This window comes from Drosophila ficusphila, unplaced genomic scaffold (genome assembly GCF_018152265.1).
Source record: "Drosophila ficusphila isolate 14025-0441.05 unplaced genomic scaffold, ASM1815226v1 contig_197, whole genome shotgun sequence".
Classification (NCBI taxonomy): domain Eukaryota; kingdom Metazoa; phylum Arthropoda; class Insecta; order Diptera; family Drosophilidae; genus Drosophila; species Drosophila ficusphila.
The window spans coordinates 1064123-1087557 of NW_025064091.1; the positions used below are offsets into that span (position 1 = coordinate 1064123).

General features: G+C 43.9%; 5 protein-coding genes, 1 long non-coding RNA gene and 1 other non-coding gene across 14 annotated transcripts; 5 read left to right on the plus strand and 2 right to left on the minus strand.

Moving 5' to 3' along the window:
• The first annotated feature begins 59 nt into the window (after nt 1-59).
• Nucleotides 60-11048, plus strand: LOC108092781 (proline dehydrogenase 1, mitochondrial). 8 transcript variants are annotated; one of them, XM_017192537.2, is made up of 13 exons: nt 323-503; nt 1817-2080; nt 2228-2370; nt 5272-5393; nt 6417-6503; nt 6606-6787; nt 7484-7519; nt 7956-8020; nt 8398-8576; nt 8651-8825; nt 8886-9239; nt 9308-9485; nt 9565-11048. In XM_017192537.2, exons 2-13 carry the CDS (start codon nt 1903-1905, stop codon nt 9768-9770), a joined length of 1905 nt encoding a protein of 634 aa, XP_017048026.1. In that variant the 5' UTR covers nt 323-503; nt 1817-1902; the 3' UTR covers nt 9771-11048. The 8 variants fall into 8 exon arrangements, with proteins under 8 accessions (XP_017048021.1, XP_017048023.1, XP_017048025.1 ...); XM_017192532.2 differs by lacking the exon at nt 323-503 and adding an exon at nt 60-235 and having other exon boundaries at nt 1817-2370; XM_017192534.2 differs by lacking the exon at nt 5272-5393 and adding an exon at nt 5657-5778 and having other exon boundaries at nt 314-503; nt 1817-2370.
• Nucleotides 11049-12373: 1325 nt separating this feature from the next.
• On the minus strand, nt 12374-14615 carry LOC108092802 (probable ATP-dependent RNA helicase DDX56). The gene is made up of 4 exons (XM_017192573.2): nt 14445-14615; nt 13632-14383; nt 13006-13434; nt 12374-12951 (listed from the first exon to the last, which is right to left on the minus strand). The coding sequence occupies exons 1-4, from the start codon at nt 14508-14510 to the stop codon at nt 12513-12515; spliced, it is 1686 nt and encodes a 561-aa protein (XP_017048062.2). The 5' UTR covers nt 14511-14615; the 3' UTR covers nt 12374-12512.
• LOC122319730 lies at nt 13506-13591 on the minus strand. Its single transcript, XR_006245303.1, has one exon. It is a non-coding gene; the product is annotated as a small nucleolar RNA Z30a (small nucleolar RNA).
• A 456-nt stretch (nt 14616-15071) lies between the features above and the next one.
• Nucleotides 15072-16612, plus strand: LOC108092800 (gelsolin-related protein of 125 kDa). The gene has a single exon (XM_017192571.1). It carries the CDS (start codon nt 15143-15145, stop codon nt 16445-16447), a length of 1305 nt encoding a protein of 434 aa, XP_017048060.1. The 5' UTR covers nt 15072-15142; the 3' UTR covers nt 16448-16612.
• A 137-nt stretch (nt 16613-16749) lies between these two features.
• LOC108092801 (mpv17-like protein) lies at nt 16750-17545 on the plus strand. The gene has a single exon (XM_017192572.1). It carries the CDS (start codon nt 16944-16946, stop codon nt 17448-17450), a length of 507 nt encoding a protein of 168 aa, XP_017048061.1. The 5' UTR covers nt 16750-16943; the 3' UTR covers nt 17451-17545.
• Nucleotides 17546-18957: 1412 nt separating this feature from the next.
• Nucleotides 18958-21227, plus strand: LOC108092805 (protein misato). Its single transcript, XM_017192576.2, has 3 exons — nt 18958-19109; nt 19160-19889; nt 19956-21227. Exons 1-3 carry the CDS (start codon nt 19029-19031, stop codon nt 20867-20869), a joined length of 1725 nt encoding a protein of 574 aa, XP_017048065.1. The 5' UTR covers nt 18958-19028; the 3' UTR covers nt 20870-21227.
• Nucleotides 21228-22266: 1039 nt separating this feature from the next.
• Nucleotides 22267-23064, plus strand: LOC108092775. Its single transcript, XR_001771447.1, has 3 exons — nt 22267-22321; nt 22448-22609; nt 22669-23064. It is a non-coding gene; the product is annotated as an uncharacterized LOC108092775 (long non-coding RNA).
• The last annotated feature ends 371 nt before the right edge of the window (nt 23065-23435 follow it).

Genomic DNA, 23435 nt, shown 5'->3' on the forward strand with positions numbered 1-23435 from the left:
GACCATTTCCCGCAAGCTTTTTTCGAAGAGCTTTCGCTGTGTTGGCCTTATTTTCGCCTTATATCTTTCAGTTTGTTCGCGAATTCAGACCCTTGCAGTTGTTCTCTCTCCCTCTCGCGCGTGCTCTCGCTCTCTCCCGCGCAGCAGCAAGTAAAAACTAAAAAACCCTCGAAAAGAACAACATAGAATCGAAAAAACATAAAACTTAATTTAATTGTATTTGTGTGTCTCTGAGGTGAGAAAATGTACCAAAAGAAACAAAAGTTAAAAAGGCTTCTGTGAAAATTTTGTCAAGCACACAAGATTTTCTGGAAATTGTTTGGCAATTTACAAAATTTTTAACAAACAGACTCATACATTTCGGCTTGAACTGTAAATTGTTTACCTTTTTTTTTTGTAGTATTTTTTTGTTTTGTAGTTGTCTTAGCTTTTTTGTTGGTACCACCGACACAAGCAAAAAAAATCGAGGAAAACTGCAGAGCTGGGAAAAATAAGAGAATAAGGTAGGGAAAGCGAAGATACATTTTGACGTGTACATGTATGTGTGTTGTGTCATATCATAAAAGGATCTCTACAGAGAGAGGTGGTGAGATACAAACCGTGTTATATAATAGGCGAATTCGCCGCATAGCAACAAATAAGTAGAGAAACAAAAAGCAAAAAACATTTCTGATGAATTCGCAATTTAAGTTTGCTAGCTCGCCACCTTTCTCTAACCCAGGCAGCCAAAGCGAGACAGGGATTGAGATTGCCCATAATGAAATGTAATGAAATCTGTGCAATGAAACCCGCCAAGTTTATTCGATTTGATTGCAGCTTCTCGTCTGGCGATTTTTAGCGGCTTGCTAATTAATAAAAAAAGAGAAAGGGGGAAAAATAAGAGGAAAATAGAGAAGGAAAGTAGGGGAGAATGAAAAAGAGCCACAATTAACACCAATTAGTGTGTTTGCGGCGCATTTCAATTAAATCAAAACAAATGTCTAATCAAAATCAAAGGGGCTCGCATGCCTGTGACGTCACACAGTAGCAGTTACAATTACAGTTACATTCACAGTTATATAAACCCGAGCCGCGAACAGGATTTTCTCGCCTTCGTGTCATCCTTCGATTCGCTTCGTTGAATTCGCCGAATTTCGGCTCTGGGTTCGCCTCTTCTTTTGGCGTCTTCGTCGCATTTGAATTCGTGCTTTTGCGGCGTGTACAACGCTCAAAGCATAGTCGAGTAAATAATTAAAACGGAGTAAAGAAGAAATCAGAAAGAGGCACAAGATAGATCCAAGTCAAATTTTTTTAATTGAACATTTCGGAGGTGTACTCGCGTACGTGTGTTTGTGTTGTGTGGTGTTTTTCGGCTTCTCACGTTCTTCCCCTCTCTCTGGCTCTCCCCACACGTTTTTCGCAGTTGTATAACATTCTGAACAAGCGAGAGAGGAAGAGAGCGACCCAGAGCGAAAAGCTTTAAGTAAATCAAGCAAAATCAGCTGTGATCAGGGGCGTAGATAAGAGGGTTAAGGGTTAAATAAACCTCTTGTGGCGGGGTTGGTTGAAAAGAGCCCCCAATCTCTTTTCAACCAACCCCGCCATGGTCGGCTTCTATAATTTGTGCTAAAAACAAATGGCATATATATTAAACACATATACATTCATATATAAAAGTAAAATTAAAAAAAATGTAACATTAAACAAATGCATTTTAAAATTACTAGCGAGAGTCGATCCCCCCAAATAAAATCGTGCCTACGCCACTGTCATGCCTTAAATTCGTAGTGAATTTACACAGATTTCGGTGAACTGATTTTGCCTTGTTCTTTTGCAGCATAAACATAAATCCGGAGTCTATATCATTATCATTCTCGAAACCCGGAGAGCCAATAGCCCAAATAAACCGCAGAATCCCTTGTAATGGCTCTACTCCGTTCGCTGAGCGCTCAACGAACAGCCATCAGCTTGGTCTACGGCCGAAACAGCAGCAAGTCAAGCAGTTCCGTGGCCGCCGCAGCCGCCTGTCGGAGCTTCGACCAGCGGGTCAGAAGGAGCAGCAGCGCCACTGGAAAGGGGGTTTCGTCGGAGGGATCCACAGGTGGGCTTAATGGGCCACGCTTCCTGCACTCCGGGGACCGGCCGCTGCAGGCCTCCACTCTTGTCCAGCCGGACCTGGTGGCCGGTGCGACGAGGAAGGCGTCACTGAAACAGGAGTCCTCCCAAAAGAATAACCCCTCGCCCGCAGGCTCGCCGCAGAGGGATCCCCTGGACGTGACCTTCAACGACCCAATCGCCGCCTTCAAGAGCAAGACCACAGGCGAACTTATGCGCGCCTATTTGGTCTACATGATCTGTTCCAGCGAGAAGCTGGTCGAGCACAACATGACGGTGAGTTAGCCAGCGTTCTCCGCTCCTCCCCTTCTGCCGGGTCCTGCGTTCTTGACCCACCAATTGGTTCAATTAATCACCTAGCTCAGCTTTCTCGCTCCTCTTCAGGTTCCGTTTCCTTACAGTTTTGGGGCCAATTCAAAGTTTCTATATCAAACAAATTAACGTTACGGAATCGAATGAAACGCTTGTTCTGTCGAAACTTATTAGTTTTGAATAATACATATAGTACATATTAGGAAATCACTTATTAATTATTGGGGAAACAAATTTTCTGGAGAAGAAAACATTGTTTTCTACTTTTCTTCCTAACGATACTTTTATCTATTTTATAAAGTTAGCTGAAATGTATCCTCCAAGATTTTCTGAGAGGCTTTCGTCTTTTCCCTTTTTCCTTCTTTTAAAGCGATGACTTTAAAGTCGAAACAGGTGGATGCTTTCCTTTTGTTTACTCATTTATATTGTAGCCAAGTGTCTCTTTTCTGATCTGGTTCTTTCCCGTAGAAACTTTCCCTTTTCGGCTTGGGACTTCCACCTGCTGCTCGCGTTCACCTAATTCCGCTGAACGTTTCCGTTCGATTTTGCGTTGTCCTTTCTAAGGCGCTCCCTTTCCCTTCACTGCTATGAATTGTTGGCTAATTGTTGCCACTTTCTGGCAGGTGCTGCAGTCGCACAGAAAAAACTGAATGAGTGCCTGATTGACGGGCGGAAAAGGCACAAACTTTGCCAAGCAAATTGGGGGGTGAGGGGGGTGAGTGGGCGAGAGTTACCTTGCCCCGTTCCCTGTTTGCTCTCGGCTCGTGCGTATTTGCTCAGCGGCACATATGGATTATAAGGAGCGTATAGTATAGGCCATTATATAGTCAGGCCCCCGAATGACCGCCAATCAAAAGCGTCATAAGACCTCTTTCGAATACCTCCCATTCTCACTTGCGTGTTTCTGTAAAATTACGCTGGGTTCTTATCGCATGGGAATCGTTTGATTGCTTATCGATTACTCAAAGTGCATGGTATTTATTTACCTTTTTTCCGCTCTATGCAATTTGCATAAATGGCTGTCGTATTCGCACTGCTCCCTGAGACCGGGGACATCACACGTATGAGGCATTAGTGAGGCATCGACTTTGCCCCAACTCTCGGTTTCAAAGGGATACACTAAAAAAAATCAAGGAACATTTTTGATACCTTTGTGCTTTGGAATTCAGAACAAAATTGAATTTACAAAATAATTAGTTTCAAATTTCTGTAACCAAAAACGTACATATTCAAAATGTTATACATGTTATATGTTATGTTATACATGTTATATGTTATGTTATACATGTTATATGTTAAGTGTTATACAAAATCTGTGAGTAGATTTAATTATTGAGGAAATCAAATTGGAATCAAAACATTTTTTGCCAAATACCAATTTAAATAATAAAATATAAGTTTTTAAATAGTTTACTGATTTTTGAAGCACATTTGGAGCCCCTTTATATCAGAGTGTATTTCCGTTTTTTTTTACTTTGCTGTTTCTATTTACAGTATCGCGTCGATTGCTTTTAGCGACGGAGCTGTGTGGGTCTCGTGATGTGCGAGAATGGGTATCGAGTGGTAAAAAGCGGGCGAAAGTGGGAGGGGCAGTGGCAGGTGACAGGTGACCGGGGGTGGTGTTAGCTGTCGGTTGGGTTTTTTTTCTGGCGGGGCTAGAGCTCAATGGCAAACACCTGTCCTCGGTATTCAATTGTTTGCCAAAAAATGAGGCACCGAAAAACGAACCAACAAGAATGTCGAACACCCCAAAAAATAGAATACGAAACGAGCGTTTATTTTATGTAACCAGTTTCGGCTGATGATGTATTTATATTCTCGGCTGCTTTGTACTCAATTAATTACTTCAGTGCTGTCGACGAAACCGGTTCTTCCCAGACGGAGAATGCCTCCTGTCTGCTCTCTTCTCCTCTGGATCCCATTCATCTCAGGGATCCCGCATCATGTGGAGCGCACACGTGCCCAGGAGTCATTTGCCAAAGGCCAATGCTCCTGTTTTCTCCGTTTTTCCGCTTTGTGGCATTGACTATATGACACAATGGGAACTCCGTGAGCCCCAAGTTTGATGATCCTTTTCTGCCTTTGAACAGGTTGCCAAGTGAGATTCTTGTGACAGTTCATCCCCAGGTGTATAACTTCCAGTTTGAGTTACTGTTTCCTCCCTTCCTTTAGATTTTTATTTGTAAAACCTTTCAGGTAGCCTGACATAAAAACATGCACCTGACCGTCTCCCTAAATATAACATATTTAAATATTAATTTACATATATTGAAGCTTTCAAAATGTTAAATATCTTTAGGTCTTATATTTCTTGCCTAAAATATTTGCATATTTTATTTTTTTGGTTTATGGCTTTGCAGTGGTTCGCCTTTCGTTAAATGTATTCCCGTCTCGTTTGAGGAATTGAATTTAAAAAACACCCACCCTCCTTACAATTATATACATTGCCGCCTCCGCAGATTTTGTCGCATTTCTCTTCGCCGTTTTCGATTCTGTACTGTTGGACTTTGGCAAGATGTTCTGGCCTTGACTTGGTTCACGTTTTTTATTTTGCTATTTGGCCAGAGCCCAAACGATTTATGTGCGATCCAGTCGCCGAAAAGAAGGGGAAGAACAGAAAGGCAATGAGCTCTCGGCTAGAATCAATGGTACAAACGTAGCTACCTCTTTATATTCTAAGATTTCCTTCTTCCTTACAATAGCACAATTTTGTTATCTCAATAAGAAAATTAAATACTTTTAAATTAAACTTTTGACGCCGCACACTGCATAACCAAATATAATACGAATACTAAAACAACAACCGAAAAACTTACTAAAAATACTATACCGCATAAAAACGATCAAACAAACCAAAATTCGCAGCTTATGAAATGGTCAAAGAACGTATTGGGTCAACGGTTATTTACAGCATTGATGAAGGCGACCTTCTATGGCCATTTTGTCGCCGGCGAGGATCAGGTCAAGATCATACCCACATTGGAAAGGTAATTGCCCACCACGATACTCCCACTCACTTATCGCCTTTTCTTCTTTTTTCCGTTTCTATATTTTCTGCTTTCTGCGTCCCCATGGTTTTGTGTTACTCCATGTTTTTATTTCGCCCGCGATTGGGGCGGTGAAACGGTTATGCGAAACCTGCTTTACGCCCACACTTGTATTGTAACGGAATCCTTGAAAAACAAACACGAACTACTCACCCGATCACCGTCGATATCCCACCGATAACGCCGATTATGCCGATAAACAGCTGTTGAAACTGGCGCGCAACCTGCTCGGCCAAAGGCTCTTCGTCCTGCTGATGAAGTCCAGCTTCTATGGACACTTTGTGGCCGGCGAGAATCGGCACACGATTGTGCCCGCCCTAGAGAGGTTAACCTCGTCCTCCCCTCAGCACCCCTGCATTCCTATGCACTCGATACACATACAGCTTTCGTCAAAAACAGTCACTCGGAGCTCGGTTTTCATATATGTATGCGAAATTATTTTTTACTTTCAATCTCAAGAGAGCACTTCAAAGACCTGTCCTTCAAATGCAATCAAATTTAGGTGAAAACAATTGATTTTACTTTAAATTAACCTTTTTAGTACACCAAAGTATTCAACGATTCGAGAAAGATGCAATTTAGTGATTTAGTCAGACTTAATAGAGTGTTACTAAGGGCTGTTATGTTGACCAAACTCCTGTATGTGTATCACGATAATAATTCACGCACTCATATTGCTACTAACGGTGTTAAGTCGTGTACTAGCACTGAAATAAACTCGATTATAAGAGTCATCCCGATCCGATGGCATGCGACTCGCATGAAAGATATTCCTGAGCAAATACTCCCGAAACCCGAATCTAAGCTCGCTCTCCTTTTAACACAAACAACCCGAATATTCATAGAATAAGTTTTCCCAACAAACCGCTAACCAAATCATACGCAAAATTCTTTTAATTTGCTAATACTTTGTGTTTGACATTACTTCTTAAAGCGTGAGCTAATAAATGCCAACTTTTGCAGACTAAGGTCATTCGGCGTCAAGCCGATCCTTGACTATTCCGTCGAGGAGGATATCACCCAGGAAGAGGCTGAGAAACGCGAAGTTGAGTAAGTTCTTGCTACTTCTTTGAATATTAAGCGTCCACTGATAAGAAGTGGATGATTAGGGAATGTGTCTTAAACACTTTGTGTCCCTCTTTCACCTTCCAGGTCTTCCGTTTCAAGTGCAGGCGACAGAAAAGAGGAGGGCAGCATGCCGCAGTACCATGTGGACAAGTCCTTCGCCGATCGGCGCTACAAGGTGAGCAGTGCCCGCACCTACTTCTACCTGAACGAGGCCACCTGTGAGCGGAACATGGAGATCTTCATCAAGTGTCTGGAGGCCGTTTCGGGTATGTCCTTGGCCAGTGGTGACTCCCTTTCGACCCTTTCCCTTGTTGTCGTCCGGCATGCAAGTTCACAAGGTTTCAGCTCACGATCACCGATTTTCATTCCATCCAATGTCGCAATGTCGCCCTCTAGATGTGCACAGCAAGAGCATCCATTTCTAAATTTTTACCATGTAGATTCCTTATTTTTTATTTTGATCTGTTTTTTTGTTTTAAAAGTTATATAATACATCGAGTTTTACCGAAGCAATACACCTTTTAAGCATAATAGAGTATTTGCATAGACTAGCTAAAATAACAGAAACAATTTTCAACAAAAACACTTTCTATTTTGCCTGCGAATGCGTTAATTTGGAACTCAATATACGAGTATCTCTAAAACAGGAAAATAGGGTTTATGTAGAACAGGTCATTCCCCTGAACATAGTTTTCTTAACCTGCGATAGGCATGCATAGTTGAATGGTTTGAAGGCTCGAGGCTTTTCCTGTCGGGATTTCCCCTCGCCTGTTCCATAGTTCCGCCCCTCCGATCCCTCTCTATTTTGAAGCAACTTAAAGTTGATAAATAATAAACGATTTCTTCTGCCCCGCAAATGATCCCAACATGGCACCACCATCCCATCGATTATCGAATATCCCACAAATTCAAAAATCCCAAAACCCAACCGAAACATTCGTTGCAAAATCCAAAATGAAAAGATGACGATCGCAAGTCGCCCCGGGCAGTGGCCACGGGTAAGCCGAGAATTTAAACAACACACACCCCAAAAGCACCAACAAGTAACTCCGAAAACTTTCCAACAAGTATCCAAAATAGCCAAAACAGTAAACCATTGATGGCCAAGTCAGAGTTTCGACAGAGCAAAGCAAACGAGTTCGACTTTTTGGCCATTTCGTGTGCGTTTTTAGCAGATTTGATGTAATGTGTGTGGCTAACCGTAGCCGTTGTCGTAGCGTATCTGTATCTGTATATGTATCTGTATCTTTATCTGTATCCGTATCTGTACGCCGTAGTTAGCGATATATGTGTCGTACCCATAGAACCCGCTTCCCGATCTTCGCCTCTGCCACCGCACCGCATTCACCGATTGCTCTGCTCTTTTTCCAATGCTTTTCATTTTCAACAACCAACCAACATCCAACACCAATTGATCGGACTGTTGACCTGCAGGCGCCACCTTCGGAACCGGCATTACCGCCATTAAACTCACCGCCCTGGGCCGTCCACAATTACTGGTAAGTTCTCCCCAAGAGTCCTTGGGAGTTAAGTGGCTTACTTTGTCCAGGGAACTGGGGTTAGTAGACGTTATAAAATGGCAAATGAAATCCAGCTAATTGGCGTTAATGAACGGATAGCTACTCCCTCTTGAATGCTTAGTTTGCCAATACGAACAAAACGTATCTTGTGAATTGCCTTAAAGTCCAGTCCTAGCAAAAGTAAGCACATTTATTTTGAGAAACATTCCCAAAAAGGGTAATTTTTAAACATGCTTTCATCAAAATTTGATGCTACTATTTTAATTTTAATCAGTAAAAGTTTGAATGCATCTAAAAACAATAATAGCTATGTGCAAGGATTACCTCTTATAACTGCTCTCCTCCGTTCCCCTCAGCTTCAACTTTCCGAGGTGATCATGCGCACCCGCAAATACATGGAGGACATGGTGGGCGGTCAGGGCAATGTGCTGACCCACCACAAGACCATCAAGGATCTCGAGAAGTATTATTCCTCGCTGGGCGACAATAAGGACGTGAAGGAGTTCCTGAACAATGTTACGTCCGACAAGGAGGGGTAAGTCCTGCCCACCGGCAACCGGCAACCCGGCTCATTCCGAACTCATTCCGAATGTTACCGACCTCACTTAGGATCCTGCATCTGTTCCCCTGGTCCGGCATCGTGGACGAAGACTCGCAGCTGAGCGACACGTTCCGCGTTCCCGACCCCCAGACCGGCCAGATGCGTCGACTGATCTCACAAATACCGCCCAAGGAGGAGGAGATGTTCAGGAACATGATCCGTCGCCTCAACACGATTGTGAAGGTGAGCCAATCTAGTGAATCTGGAAAGTCTGGTGAATCTTACCGCTTCCCTTCACCACAGGCTGCTGCCGATCTGGATGTGCGCATCATGGTGGACGCTGAGCAGACCTATTTCCAGCCGGCCATATCGCGCATCACCCTCGAGATGATGCGCAAGTACAACAAGGACAAGGCCATTGTCTTCAACACGTACCAGTGCTACCTGCGCGAGACGTTCCGTGAGGTGAACACCGATCTGGAGCAGGCCAAGCGCCAGAACTTCTACTTCGGCGCCAAGCTGGTGCGCGGTGCCTACATGGACCAGGAGCGGGACCGCGCCAAGTCGCTGGGCTACCCGGACCCGGTCAATCCCACGTTCGAGGCCACCACAGACATGTACCACAGGACGCTCTCCGAGTGCTTGCGACGCATCAAGGTGGGCTGATATCTGATATTCCGTCCATCAATGGTTGTAATAAATGTGCGTTCGCGCGGTAATTGCAGCTGATGAAGGACTCTAATGAGGATGCCAGGAAGATTGGCATTATGGTGGCCTCGCACAACGAGGACACCGTGCGCTTCGCCATTCAGCAGATGAAGGAAATCGGCATTTCGCCGGAGGACAAGGTGATCTGCTTCGGCCAGCTCTTGGGCATGTGCGACTACATCACCTTCCCGCTGGGTTAGTGTCGGCACCACAAACTTCATGCCTTCGCCTTCTCCTTCTCTGTATTGACATTGTTTTATCCGCCCAACTGCAGGTCAGGCGGGCTACTCCGCGTACAAGTACATCCCGTACGGACCCGTCGAGGAGGTGCTGCCCTACTTGTCGCGACGCGCCCAGGAGAACAAGGGTGTGCTCAAGAAGATCCAGAAGGAAAAGCGGCTGTTGCTCTCCGAGATTCGGCGTCGCCTTATGCGCGGCCAGCTGTTTTACAAGCCCAAGGGCAACTACGTGCCCATCTAAGCTGGCCTGGATGGATGGAACCACTCACTCACCCACACATACACACACACACACACGCCCGAGACGGGAATTCGGCTGCCAACCTTATCCGACCTAGGATATCACCAGAAAGTCGATCGCTTCGGGCCTATTTTAATGTTTTTTTTTTGTCGTTTTTATTACTCTTACGAAATTTGCGTACATCTGAAGTATATATATAAAGACTTGTGTATATACCAAGGTCCTGCAAGGGAACAATGGTGTTCTTACTCCCTATGGCCCTTGCAGATCTGCAGGATCTTCGCTCACAAGCAACTTCAATTAGAGACGGCAGCACTGAGCGGTGGTCATTTTTTGATGAAAATATGTACATTTTTACGTCTTGTTGCAACAATTATCTAAACGAGTTCTGAATGTGTGTTACATAAAAAACAAAAAACAAAAAAACCTAAACTTGAAAACACGTGGAGGAAGTAAACGAATGTGGAAACACACATTGAGGATATTGATGAAAAAGGGGATTGAATTGAAGCTAACATTTTTTAGCATCGTAACAAAAAGAGCATAAATCGATATACATAGTATATACATATTATATACAGTGTAACGAGAGCAAAATGTTTATAGAACTATGTACCGATCTATATCTGCATAGAAACATGTATGTGTATGGCTGCATTTTAGTCTAGGTTCATTAATTTGTGCCTGTTCCTCAGTATCAGTATAATAGTCATCCATTCTTCATTTGCGATGTGATTTCTTGTTGGTTTCTCCCTAAGTTACGACCATAAACTATATATTTATATAGATCAATAGCGAGAGAGAGCGTCCATGATAATTGTTCCTTCAGCTAGTGGCCCTCCCATCCGAAATAGTCAAATACTACTGTCCATAGGAACCATGGATAACCGCTCACACCTATACCTAAACCTAGCCAGTTTTATTACGATTATGCTAAATTAACTTAAATCTATATGTTTAATTTAGCAATTAACGAAGCGATATTATAGAAGTCATTACTACGATAGTCGGTGAATTAGACATCGCAACCGAAACCGCCTTCTTTCCCTGTTTTTTGTTTCCATATCCGCTTCCCCGTTTCGATTGCTCAGACAACTACATACTATATAGACAGACAGACTTGACCATATACTAAGGCACGCAGATTGAACCGAATAGTTTTCTATTATTATCCTCATGATTATTATTATTGTATTGCATAAACGCTATAAATAACTGAATAAATAATTGTATGAATGTTAACTATTTCAATGACAATAATAAAATGTTAAAAACGAATGCCTCTTAAATTCACCTACATGACTGCAGTCCGCTTGGGAAATTTCCCAAATCACCGCTAATGGTGATCTATTGCTCCCCGGATTTCGGTTATGATGAGCTCAAACGGTCTCCAGCTGTTGGACAATCATCGCTGTGATTTGCAACGATCTACTGGTAATTTGAGTAATGTGACTCGCACATTTGTTTGCCGCCTGCTGTTCAATTAGAAAGGGTAGGAATGATTGTTGCCCTCCCAGTCTCCCTGGCACATCCACAATATGCTCTTCGCCGCTTGTTAGCAGGCGATAATAACTTGCACTGTGTCTACAAAGTACACAGACAATTAATAGGGTATTTTATTTACAAGTCATTTAAATAAATTAGAAAAGCTAAAGTGGGACAAGCCGAAGTAACTGCAAAAAGAATTTTTCAAAAATAATTTTTCTCTTAAATTGTATAATTTTTTCAAAATGTTTAGAAATACGCATTTAAGCCATATTTTTCTCTTTTCCATACAAATTTTTTCCGACATTGTCACCTTCGAAAAATCATAAAAAATAAAAGAAAAATTATTTTTGAAAAATTCTTTTTGCAGTTACTATTACTTTTGTTTAAAGAAACTTTTTGCATCCAAAAATTTTAGTTTTCAAGACGACGGAAAAAGTCTAAAAGTAGATTTTTTTAAATTGCCCTTTTCAATAAATATCGAATGAGTTAAGAAAAGTATTGTATCATTCAAACGGCATTTAAATTACCTTTCCACTGATACCAAAAGTTAAAAGAAGCAAGTTCAAGTTTCGAGTATATTTCACTTTTATTTTGTCAAAATATTTTTGACCACCCTTTTATATGATAACGTTGTCGGATTTTAGTGAAATTTTTTCTTTTTGTCCATTATTAATATATATTTTTCGATCTTTCCTATGGCAGCTATATAAAAGAGTTATCAGATTTTGATAAAATTTTACCGAAATTCAATAGTAGTTAGAAAACGCCATCTGAAACAAAATCAAGTCGATCTGATTGAAAAAAACGACGTGAGAATTTTTTTTTTCATTCTCTCGTATGGGAGTTATCCGATATAGTCGGCCGATCCAGCCCGTTCCGACTTATATACTGCGAGCAATAACTACACACCTTTTGGGAAAGTTTCAGCAAGATAGCTTTGATACTGAGGGACTAGTTTACATAGAGGACAGACGGACAGACGTACAGCCGTATTTCGATTCAGAACGTGATGCTGATCAAGGATATATATACCTTATGGGGTCTGATGTGACTCCTTTGAAATCTTCTGACTACAAATTATAATACCCCCTGCAAGGGTATAAAAAATAAGCTTATTAAATGTTTTAAGCTGTTTTTATATCTCCGTTAAACTACAAACAGACAATCAGATTTTCCTTAATTTAAGCGATCCATATTTACTTACAGATAAAAGTGACTACAAATTACTATTTTGACCCGGAGGCAGTTGCTTGTCTACAACGCCTTTTTTTTCCGACGGTAAGATTGTCGTCTTGAGCCGAAGTCCACTTGGCTGACCATCAGCGGATCGTTGCTCTGTCGTTCAAAGGCAGCCTTGGCAGCTGATTGACGCGGCTGTTTGGATACCGAAGCTCCAGCGGATGACAGGGATGTGGAGCCAACAACTCGCTTCAGGGCCTTGGGCACTATGTACTCGGGCATATCGGACAGGTGGCTCTGAACTTTGATGGCGCGCAGTGGCTTGTCGTGTCGCAGCGCCTGCAAATCGCGCTTGTTCTCCTCAAAGAATCCTTTCAGCTTCTCGCAGTTCAGGATCTCCGTCTTTATCTCTCGGATGCGAGTATCGTGAACGGCAACACGCGTAGCGGCTCGCCAGCAATCCTGGGCACGGTAACGAAAGGACTCCACCTCCTCCATCTTAAACTGATAGTTCCTGAAAAAGATTCGTGGTCAAAACACAATTTTTCAATAAGGGTGTTGGTCTTACTTGATGATTTGTTCGCCTTTCTGGGCGGCGAAGCTTTGGCACAGCTTCGTCTCCACGGCATCGTTGACCTTAGCCTCCTTCATGCTCACAAAGGACAGAACGGAGCCCTTGTTGTTCCCTCTGGCCGTCCTGCCAGCACGATGAATATAGGACGTCACGTCCCTGGGGAAGTCAAAGTTGATCACGTTGTTTACGCACTGGAAATCAATTCCCCGCGAGGCACTTGACTCCATATCGCCGCTGCGCGACGACTTTCGACTGCCGGCCGGTTTGCCGCCCGGCTGTTCCAGGTGATGTTCGTCGGAGGCAATGATAATGTCGTAGGTGCCCTTGTTAAACTGGCTGATTGTGTGAATGCGAATGTTGGCCGGCAGCTCAGAGTTCAAGACGCAGGCGCGGATGCCGAATTGCTCCAGAAATAAGCGAACCCTGAAAAAGAGAATTAGGTAAAGATGAGAATCCTATGTGTAGCAATGTTAGCATCAGCGGGCCACAGTCTTTGCTATCAGCGAGAAGATTAGTTGATGGTCATGCGTAGGCCAACTGTTGCCAGCTGCCCACTCCTTCAGGTTTGTTCATCATTGCCTTTAGCAGACTTTAAAATGGGATTGTCTGCATCTACTCACTTGTAACAACGATCGATGCTATTTACAAAGATGATGCTCTTGCCGCGTATAAGCCTCAGCTTAAGCAAAGCGTACAATATGGCCGGCTTGTCGTTCTCCTCAGCCAGAATGCGCTGGTGCGTTAACTGGTCCTGCGGGACCAGCTCCGGCTCCTCAAGCTTTAGCGTCACCGGATTGTTTAGGCACAGGCCCTTCATGCGCACCACGTCGTCGGTAAGAGTAGCGGAGACCAAGACGGCCTGGTAAATCGGAGGCAGGTGCTTGAGCAGCCGCTTGAAATCCTTCTCGTAGCCAAAAGCAAACACCAGATCCGCCTCGTCCACCACCAGCGTCTCCACATGTTTCAAGTCCACCACTCCGCCGGCCTCGGCGTGGGCCAGAAGCTTGGCCGGAGTGGCCACCACGATATCGGGTCTTTCCGCCAGGGCATGCCGCTGGGTCGCCGCGTCACTGGAGCTGCCGGCGATGTCCGCCACGCGGACCACCTTCCCGCAGGATTCGACCAGCTGCTCGATCACTGACCGCGATTGCCGGCAGAGCTCCTTTGTGGGCGCCAGGACCACAGCGCTCACGCACTGCTCGCTGGCGTTCAGCTTCGAGTTGAGGATCTTTTGGATGAGTGGCAGAGCGTAGGTAGCCGTCTTGCCGGACCCAGTGCGAGCACGCACCACCACGTCCTTGCCCTCCAGAAGCAGCGGGATTGCAGTGGACTGGATAAGCGTGGGCTGCTGCCAACCCAGCTGAGCGACCGCCTGAAAAGCGAATAAGTTGACATTATAACAACAGGTCAGTGGGAGTAGAAGGGTAATATACCTTAAGGATGCGCTGGTCCAGCTCCATCTGGTGGAATTGCACCGATTTCTGTGTCTTCTGGCTCATGATGGGGGGCGGGGAGAAAATTTTTGGGAAAGTGCGCACAACACGTTTCCGTGCCCAACAACAAAAAGAACGGCGCAAATGTAGGAAACGATGAAGAGCGGCAGCATCGGTCTATCGATAGCAAAGCAATCAGATGGCGGGTGTAAAACACACAAACAGTGTTGCCAACTCTTCTGGTCATAAAAAAGCTAAATTAAGCTAAATTAACCTAAAGCGATATGGTTTGTGTGACACAAACCATATCGCAATGGTTAATTTAAAATACTTGCCTTGTTTCAAAAGTAATTCACCTTCCTTTCGTGCTTTAAAATTTTTTAAAATCCACACAGCTCAATGGTGGTATAACCATATTAATCATTTGTTATAAACCGTTTTATAAAGCACTTTCAACATTAAAAATAATATTGTTACAATAATAATTTCAAATAACATAAAGGCTAATATTAATTTAAAAAACATAAGAAAATTTTTAACTATAATCTCAGAGTAGTAATAGATTTTTAGATTTTTAGGGCACTGTTTATAACCGAACTATCGATAAATTCGTGCTCATCGGTTCGCTTTACAACACTGCTGAGAACAGCACGTGCAGTTTTTTTTTTCTCCGGAAATTTTAAATATTTAGGCGTTCCATGGAGAAAATTTACGAGAATAATATTGGCCAGCAGCCGGAGGTGCTCCGACGCCAGTTCCTGGAGAAGACAAAGGGCGTTCAACTTAAATCAGGCCAAGCGGCTCGCAAATGTTGCGGCGATGCGTTCCTGAACTTCGACGTCCAGGCCCACGACGCCTGGTTCCTGCAGTGTCCCAAGGGAATGGATCCCCACGAACTCGCTGGCAAGCGAATCAAGCTCCCCGGTAGAAAGTACATCGACGACCTGCAGGTGCGTGCGTTAAATTACTCGACATCACGCAGTAAAACTCTGGGCTACGTAACCTCCAAGGGGAAGTATGCGCTCCGAAAACTTCCACTCGCAGGCTACATTGTGGTCAGCAGGCGTCTAAACGCAAAGCAGACACCGGCTGGTGCTAAAGAGCATGTCTTACCCCTTCATCCTGCGCCGCCTAGGCCGATGTGCCGCATCCGTCATCCCTTGTTCGGGCATGGTTATCAGAGACGTATTCAATTGCCCGAGAAGATTACCAGAAGTCTGAGAGAGGCAGGCGAGCAACTCTTACAAACGAAGGCCAGGCTGGCGCAAACTGACAACTACTACATGATGCGCAGAAAACTGCATGCCACAAGTCAGACTCTGGAAGAGAAGGAGCGCGATGTGCGGGACTCGGTACTTACTGGCCAATTGCCGCATTTTATGAAATTCAAAGACTTCTCAGCTCGAGTCGAGCCTAACGACGAAACCCAGAGTTCCCGAAACAGTGGGCTTATACATCTAAACGGGTATGAAGCGGTGGAAATCAAGGAGGAAGTCCAAGAGGAGGAGACCATTGTTATCCAAAAGAAGAAGAAGACCAAATTAAAAGACCGAAATCTTTATACAGATGTGGAAGAAGTAGTGCAAGTTAAGGAGGAAGTTGATGAGGACAGTATCGTCGTCACCAATAAGAAAAAGAAGAATAAAAAAGGTGATCAATCTTTTAAATATGGAGCCGCAAACGATCTGGAAGGAGTGAAAATCAAAGAAGAGGTCGAGGAAGCGGAGATAAATTATCAACCTCTTGAAGAAGGGGTAGCCAGAGATCTGGAAGGCGTGAAAGTCAAGGAGGAAGTCATCAGCCCCAAGAAGGAAAAGAAGCACAAATCGAATGGCGAAATCTCTGCAAATGTCCATGAGGAGTCCAAATCCGCCAAGAAGCAAAGGAAGCGGGAGATCAACGGTGAGGTCGGTGTTATTAACGGCGACATGGTAGTGATAAAGGAGGAAGAGGACGCGGAGGCCCCGCCGCAAAAGCGTAAGAAGCTGAAAGCAGTCGAATAGGCTGGCGATGGACTACTCCACTTTAGTTTCTAGTTGTTATTCAGGTTAATTTACTTTATATATTCAAAGGAGATATATAATTCATTTTTCCCTGTTTATGAAAAAAATGATTTGTTTGACCACAATCTGTAAATATAAATAAAGTATAAGTACTCAAAAGGTAAAGCTATTTCTCTTTTAATTTAGAAACTAAAAATTGATATTACCACATTAAAAAATAAATTGGGGATTTCAAACACGAATTAAATTTTGAATTTTAACGGCTTGTGTAGCCTTTGAGATTTGTGTTCGTTTGTGATCAGAGTTGCCGTTACCAACGCGATTCACTCAGTCATTCTGGCGAATCCAAATTCGACCTCTTTGGGTTCAATTGACAACCCTTTGAGAAACACACACGCAATGTTTACCACAGCGAAACGTGAATTTTGATTGAAGTGTTCAGCAATTGCCGATTTAAAATTGAAAAGTGTCCCGCACTGGGTATAAATTAGCGAGGATGTCGGCGCTCAAGGCGTTCCTAAAGGAGGGCTTCAATGTGGCGGCGATAATGGGTCTGGGCGACACGGTAGCGCAGCTGTTCATCGAAAAAAAGTCTCTAGACGACTGGGATGCCGGACGCACTCTGCGATTTAGCGCCCTCGGCCTGGTGTTCGTAGGTCCTGTCCTCCGGCGATGGTACCACTTCCTTGAGTCCCGCGTGCCCAAAAACCAAACGCCGATGCGCCGCGGACTCACCAAGATGCTGGTCGACCAGCTCCTCTTTTCGCCGCCCTTCACCCTAACCATGTCCTTCTTGGTGCCGATGGTCAACGGCGAGCACATCGACCGGATCCGGAAGCGCATCTTCGACAGCTACCCCACCATCATGGCTCGAAACTACATGCTCTGGCCCGCTGCCCAGGTGATCAACTTTACCTTCGTGCCGCTCAGGTACCAGGTCGTCTATGCCCAGTGCATCGCCCTCATCTGGAACTGCTACCTCTCCCTGGTGCTCAACGGATAGGCCACTCCCTGTCGTCTTCCCCTTTCACAAACGTTGGTGCATACGTACATACATACATACATCGAATAAATTAACTTTGTTAGCTTTACACGTGATTTTGCCTTTGTTTTGGTTACTCTTCGTAGGGGGTATTCGGAGTTTCGTACATGGTGTGCATGGAAGGTTATGCGATTATGGAAAAGGTGTCAATGATTGGTGGCAACACAATAATTATACATTTTTTAATGAATACTTCAAGACTTGGCCTCCGAATCCCTGGAATTACAATTTGCAAAAAACATCAACGAAGCGTAGCAGTGGAACTCGGTCAAATTAGTTTACTTTTAGAAAAAAATATTAAAAAATGTTACCCTTGCGGTTAGAGAACGACTAGACTTATCACAATTCTATAGTAACAATATGTTTTCTAATTTTTTTATTGTTAGTTTTATTTTAGAAGGTATGCTGTTATATGTATTTTATAAGACTTCTCTGGCTTGAACGAAATAAATAATTTCTTTATTTTTATGACAGCTGTATGATATAGCAGTTTGATCTTTATAAACATTACTTTTTAATATTTATTTTCGTTATAAATTAAGTGTCAGGCAAAATGCATGAAAGTTTACCAAAAACGAGCTATGACGATTTAAAATTTTTTTTTGTAATTTTTTCGATTTTTCCTATGACAGCTTATATCAAACAGCTGCCGGTTTTCATGAAATGTTATTCAAAAAAAGCGTCGAAGAAAACAGTAAGTTTTAAAGATCATGATTGTATGATCAAAAACAACGATGAAATTACATACATATTTTGTTTCATAAATTTTTACATCTTTTCTATGAAAACTAAATGATAGATTTTTTTAAATTTTATTCTTAATTCAATCGTTGTTAAAAAACATATTAGACCTCAGAAAGTATATAAGGCTATCCTGTTGAAATTTTACCAAAGGTTTTTTAGTTATTGTAAGATTTCGAGTATTAAGTTTCTTAACGATACTTAAATTGTGAAATTAATTGTGTCAAAATTAAAAAGGCTATGCCATGTACAGAGCTGTCAAAGGAATATTCGTTGAAATTATAAAAAAATACTTTTAAAATCTTTATATCTTTGATGTACATATGTAGCTAGGCATCCGTTTTGCTCGATGCTTAGCAGTTTGTTACGATATAAATATTTAAAGTTATTTGTGCCATAGAGTTGAGAAAATTAATAAAAAATTGGTTGAAACTAGAGAAGTTCTATAGTGCACTTTATTGCTGACGTTGTAAGGATCGAAATAACTATAGAAAAACTCTTGTTACTATAGATTTGTGATAAGTCTAGTCTACAACTAAGTTCTAACTGGAATGTTATTGCTTTTTTTCTAGTTTCCTAAATGATAAATGATAAAAGATCCCAAATGATAAAGGATCCCGTACTTTTTTTTACAGGTGCAGCTAATGTTTCTACCAGCCCGGGGCTCCAACCAATGTTTTTCTGGGTAGAAGAACAAGTTGTGGTCGGTGATGCCAGAAGGGGAAAATGGGATTCTCAGCGGGGTGTTAGACTAACACTTTTAGTGCTTCGAGAGCATTTGTGAAATTGCGGGCTGCTATGAACCATACACGTGAGATTCTCACCTTTCAGTTTGGGACGTACGCGAACTACGTGGGCGCCCACTTCTGGAACCAGCAGGTAAGTAGGCCCACTTTCAAACGCGGATTAAAACGAAACCGTTCTTCCAGGAGGCCAACTTCAAATACGGTGACGAAAGCGACCAGGTGGCCGAGGAGCAGCTCCCTAACAATGACATTCTGTACCGCGAGGGGCTGAATGCCCTCAACCGCACCACCTACACGCCGCGCCTGCTGTCCGTGGACCTGGTAGGAACCCTAGGCCACATTCCAGTCAGCGGCGAACTTTATGGCAACTTTGTGCAGCGGGACCACGAGCTGCTGCCCCTGGGCACCGGCGAGGAGCTGGAGCAGGCTCGCCAGCGGGTGGAGGAGGGCTCGGACTACGCCTCTCAGCAGCTGGAAGTGAAGGAGCAGCCTAAGGCCGCCATTTCCGAGTACCAGCGGGATCTGCTGAAGCAATCCGTGTCTCCCGGCAAGGACTACCGGCTGGCGGAGACAGCAAACAGCTGGGCGGACTTCTTGTACGCCAGGTATCATCCGCGTACCATGAACGTCCTGCCGGGATTGGTCAGGGATCCGAGTGTCCAGGCGCTGGGCACGTACTCCGCCGGTTCGGAGCTGTGGCAGGGTGTCGACTTCAACGACGAGTTCTGCGACCGCATCCGTCTCTATGTTGAGGAGTGCGACGGCCTGCAGGGCTTTCACGTGCTTTTCGACATTGACGACGGCTTCGGCGGTCTGGCCGGGAAGTGTCTGGAGCACCTGAACGACGAGTACAGTCGGACGAGCTTCGCACTGCCCCTGCACTATCCCCGGGCCACTAGTTATGCCCAAGCAGGTGAGTACGACGCGTTTAGTACGAGGCGCCTAGAGACCACTGCTTCCTCTTCCCCTCCTCCCCTAGATCCTCGCCTGGCGCACGGCATCCGGGTGGTGAACAGCGTGCTGAGCTACCACCACCTCAGCGAGCAGGCGACCATGTTCACGCCACTATCGACGCTGGAGAGCATCTGGCGAAACAGCAACCTGAAGTCCCGCAGCCTGCCGGGAGTGCAGTGGCAGGCGGATAATCTCTACCAGACGTCGGCCCTGCTGGCAGCCTTCTTGGACACGGCCACCTTGGGCTACCGGCTGCGGCACACGCCAGAGTCCCTGCTTCGTTTCTGCGACCGCGTCACTCCTGCGGATCGGAAGATGACGGCCGCAGGACTGGCGCTGCCACTCGGACTGGGGCAGGGTCAGGATCTGATAGAGTTCCTGGACCAAAGCGGCGACCGTGCGCTGCTCACGCAACTCACGCCGGGCTGCGAACCAGGCACCGCCTATGTGGTGCAGTCGGTGACGGCGCGGGGCATTCCCGCAGAGCGCTTGAAGCGCCCCAGGGAGCAGGCCGGAAAGCAGCTGCGGATGGCTGCGTACGGCTGCGACAGCGTCTCGCACATGCTGCAACTGTACTACCAGTGCAGCTATCACGGCAGTGTCACCAACGCGGCGGCCAGTCCTCTGCCGCTGCGGACGCAGCTGCCCTTTCCCTACGAGATGTTCGGCGGCGGCATCTCCGGCGATGGCTTCCACTTGCCGGCGCAGGCGGAACGCGTGCCGGGCTCTCGAGTGGATTCCGCACCTATGCTGGCCGCCTTGCAGAACTCCACCAAGCTGGGCGAGCACCTGGACCATCTGCACGCCCAGACACACCGCGTTCAGCTGGCCAAGTTGCAGGCGTACTCCACTAGCGGCTTGGAGCGGGATGAGTACGACGCGGCGCTGGACCACCTGCTCGAGTTCCATGATCACTACGCGGACTCGCAGTATCTGTAGGATGTGGGAGGTCACCGCTCTATGAGAGGGAGAATTTGTGATAAGCCCTAGGATAGTACTCACGATAAACGCTCGCGTTCATTTGAATACCAAGAAAATCGCAACTATTATAATGTTTTACTCTGCAATTAAATTAGATGCTTGTTTGTACAAATAAGAATCTGGCGTTGTGTTTCAAATCTAATTCACGACCACAATTTTGAAGTCTTAAAAACCGCAAACTTATATACATTAATTAATTATTTATTTTTAATAATTTACAGTATTTAAATGCACTAACAGTTGATTGTTTTTTGAGACCATACACCCATAATTTGCATTTGTCTGAATAAAAACAAACAAATTAAAAAAAACTCCACTGGAGGGACAAATCCTTGTGTTGCTAAGCTCATGGAAACACTGCCTTGTCTTCTGAGGTGTCAGGTTGGTTGGGTTTTCCCCGGAGCGGAAGTTGTCGGCCCCACCTGCTGCTCTCCGTGATTGGCAGCCTCGGAAGCGGCTTTGATATTTTCCGCGTTTCCAGGAAGGCGATGAAAAGCCAAAACAAAACAAAAAGTTTTTGTCTAGGCAGAGGGGTTTAAAGAGTCGTCAATGGATTTCCTAACAACGACGATGACGACATGGACGTGCCAGAAAAATCTTTGAATTTTTATTTGCATGGCAATCAATTTTTATTGTTGCTACCATTGAGAATGCCATGGGTATATTGATTCTTTGGAAAGCCTCTAAACTAAATTTGAGCCTTCTATTAAAAATTATATTATATATTAGAAATTAAACCGATGCCATTATTTGAATACATAGGTCACCAAAAATAATTGGGTACTTAGACATTTAATGCGCGTGCCTCGGAATTTTATTTGAAGTTATTGGATACATAGAGTGCAATGCAGTTTAATATAAGCATATTTTTGTAATATAATAATATATGAATTTTAATATTTTTTTGTAATTATCAAATTATTTGTACATGTATTAAATACTGTAGAACTTATAAAAAAGAATATTTTGCAATGGGTTTTAAAGGTTAAGGTTAGTTTAAATACATTTATTTCACATTAATTGTTTATATAAATCGTGATTAGAAATCACTGGGTATCCATGTGTCGCCACTCGTGGAATACTTCCTTTTGTCTTATTTACTGTTCTCTCCGCTGACCCAAAGGACCTCTTCTGGCCGACTTCACCTTTCCGCGACGACTACGTGCGGCTCCTTGCCGCTTTCCGTAACCTTAACCTTAACCTTAACCCTTAACCCTTGCGATTGCGTTTGCGTCTGTGTTTGCGGATCGGGAGTGGGGCCCGCCTAATTTATACGGAAATTTATTGCCAATAAAGCGGCAGTAATTGAAATCTCAACGGGAGTAAATCACAATTTTATGGACTGCTAACGGGCGGCGCTAGGTGGGTTCGGACTTGACTTGGAGCTGGGGCTGGGGCTTAATAATTTGGGTGAGTGTTTTTTATTTTCCGGTCAAGTTTTCGGCAGCACCCCCTGCGCATCCACATTGTTGTGCAAATTAAATTTCAATTTGATTGGCACAGTGCCTTTAATATTGTAGCCTCTTCCTATCCCAGGTCCTTAAAGCAGCTGCTGCTTGCAAGGTCCAGGTTCCAGGTTCTGCTAGTCCTCCCGGGGAAAAAGGACGAAATCCGAAATTAAAATTACGCCAACGACTTTAATGGAATATGTGCGTGGAATTTGAAATGCCAAATTGAATCGCCTGCCAAGCTAGTGGAGTATATATTTCGTATATTGTTTTTTGCAGCTTTTAATTTCGGTTTCATTTTCGTTTCAGTCTGCAACTGGATTGGGATTGGGATTTGGACCAAGCCTGCATTAGCATGCAGTCCTGCCACCGGACATCCTTCCTCCTACTCGACCTTCCAAAATTGTGTTTGACAAACAAGGATTGAAAGCGTTCCAGTTTAACATGAATTTCCACAATACTTTCAATTTAAAATTAAAACGGCCCCTTTGAAATGGATTTTTAAATATCACATGCAGTAAGTAAAGGGAGGCAAAGTAGTTGAATTTCGTAGACCAAATTTGCACAGCTCTAATTTAAAATACAAGAAGAGTTAACGTTCTTACTGCGAACATGGCACACTTAAAAAAATCAACCGATGACTGCATTTTGATCGGAACAGATACAAATACAGCAACATTTTTTATTACTTCATTTACTTATGAACGAGCATAAATAAAAATAAATTCTGAAAAATAGTAACAGTCAAAAAGCCATTTGCAAATTGTGACTTCAGAGATACAAAACCAAGAGAGATATTCGATACATACATATGTGAAGAGGATGGTTTTAATGCTTTCCGAGTGGTGCGTTTATTAAATGATTAAGGTGGATAAAATATGGTACATTTTACTTATGCGTCTTTTCCTGTGCTTCCTTAGCTTCTCGTTCTTCTGCTTCTTCCTTATGACTTATCGACTATCTTATATCTATAAAAAGTGTTCTTAAATGCTACAAAAATGTGTTGTGAAACGGTTCAATATGAATAGCTGTTCACACATATTTAAATTTGTATCAACCAAATCAGTCGAATATAC

What these genes read in the sequence shown, in the direction of transcription:
- LOC108092781 (XM_017192532.2), top strand. Translation starts at nt 1,903, where the DNA reads ATGGCTCTACTCCGTTCGCTGAGCGCTCAACGAACAGCCATCAGCTTG. An exon ending in GCCTCAACACGATTGTGAAG is followed by an intron (nt 8,826 to 8,885) that starts GTGAGCCAATCT and finishes CCTTCACCACAG; the next exon opens with GCTGCTGCCGATCTGGATGT. An exon ending in CTACATCACCTTCCCGCTGG is followed by an intron (nt 9,486 to 9,564) that starts GTTAGTGTCGGC and finishes GCCCAACTGCAG; the next exon opens with GTCAGGCGGGCTACTCCGCG.
- LOC108092802 (XM_017192573.2), bottom strand. Translation starts at nt 14,510, where the DNA reads ATGAGCCAGAAGACACAGAAATCGGTGCAATTCCACCAGATGGAGCTG. An exon ending in AGCATCGATCGTTGTTACAA is followed by an intron (nt 13,435 to 13,631) that starts GTGAGTAGATGC and finishes TCTCTTTTTCAG; the next exon opens with GGTTCGCTTATTTCTGGAGC. An exon ending in AAAGGCGAACAAATCATCAA is followed by an intron (nt 12,952 to 13,005) that starts GTAAGACCAACA and finishes AATCTTTTTCAG; the next exon opens with GAACTATCAGTTTAAGATGG.
- LOC108092800 (XM_017192571.1), top strand. Translation starts at nt 15,143, where the DNA reads ATGGAGAAAATTTACGAGAATAATATTGGCCAGCAGCCGGAGGTGCTC.
- LOC108092801 (XM_017192572.1), top strand. Translation starts at nt 16,944, where the DNA reads ATGTCGGCGCTCAAGGCGTTCCTAAAGGAGGGCTTCAATGTGGCGGCG.
- LOC108092805 (XM_017192576.2), top strand. Translation starts at nt 19,029, where the DNA reads ATGAACCATACACGTGAGATTCTCACCTTTCAGTTTGGGACGTACGCG. An exon ending in CCCACTTCTGGAACCAGCAG is followed by an intron (nt 19,110 to 19,159) that starts GTAAGTAGGCCC and finishes CCGTTCTTCCAG; the next exon opens with GAGGCCAACTTCAAATACGG. An exon ending in CACTAGTTATGCCCAAGCAG is followed by an intron (nt 19,890 to 19,955) that starts GTGAGTACGACG and finishes CTCCTCCCCTAG; the next exon opens with ATCCTCGCCTGGCGCACGGC.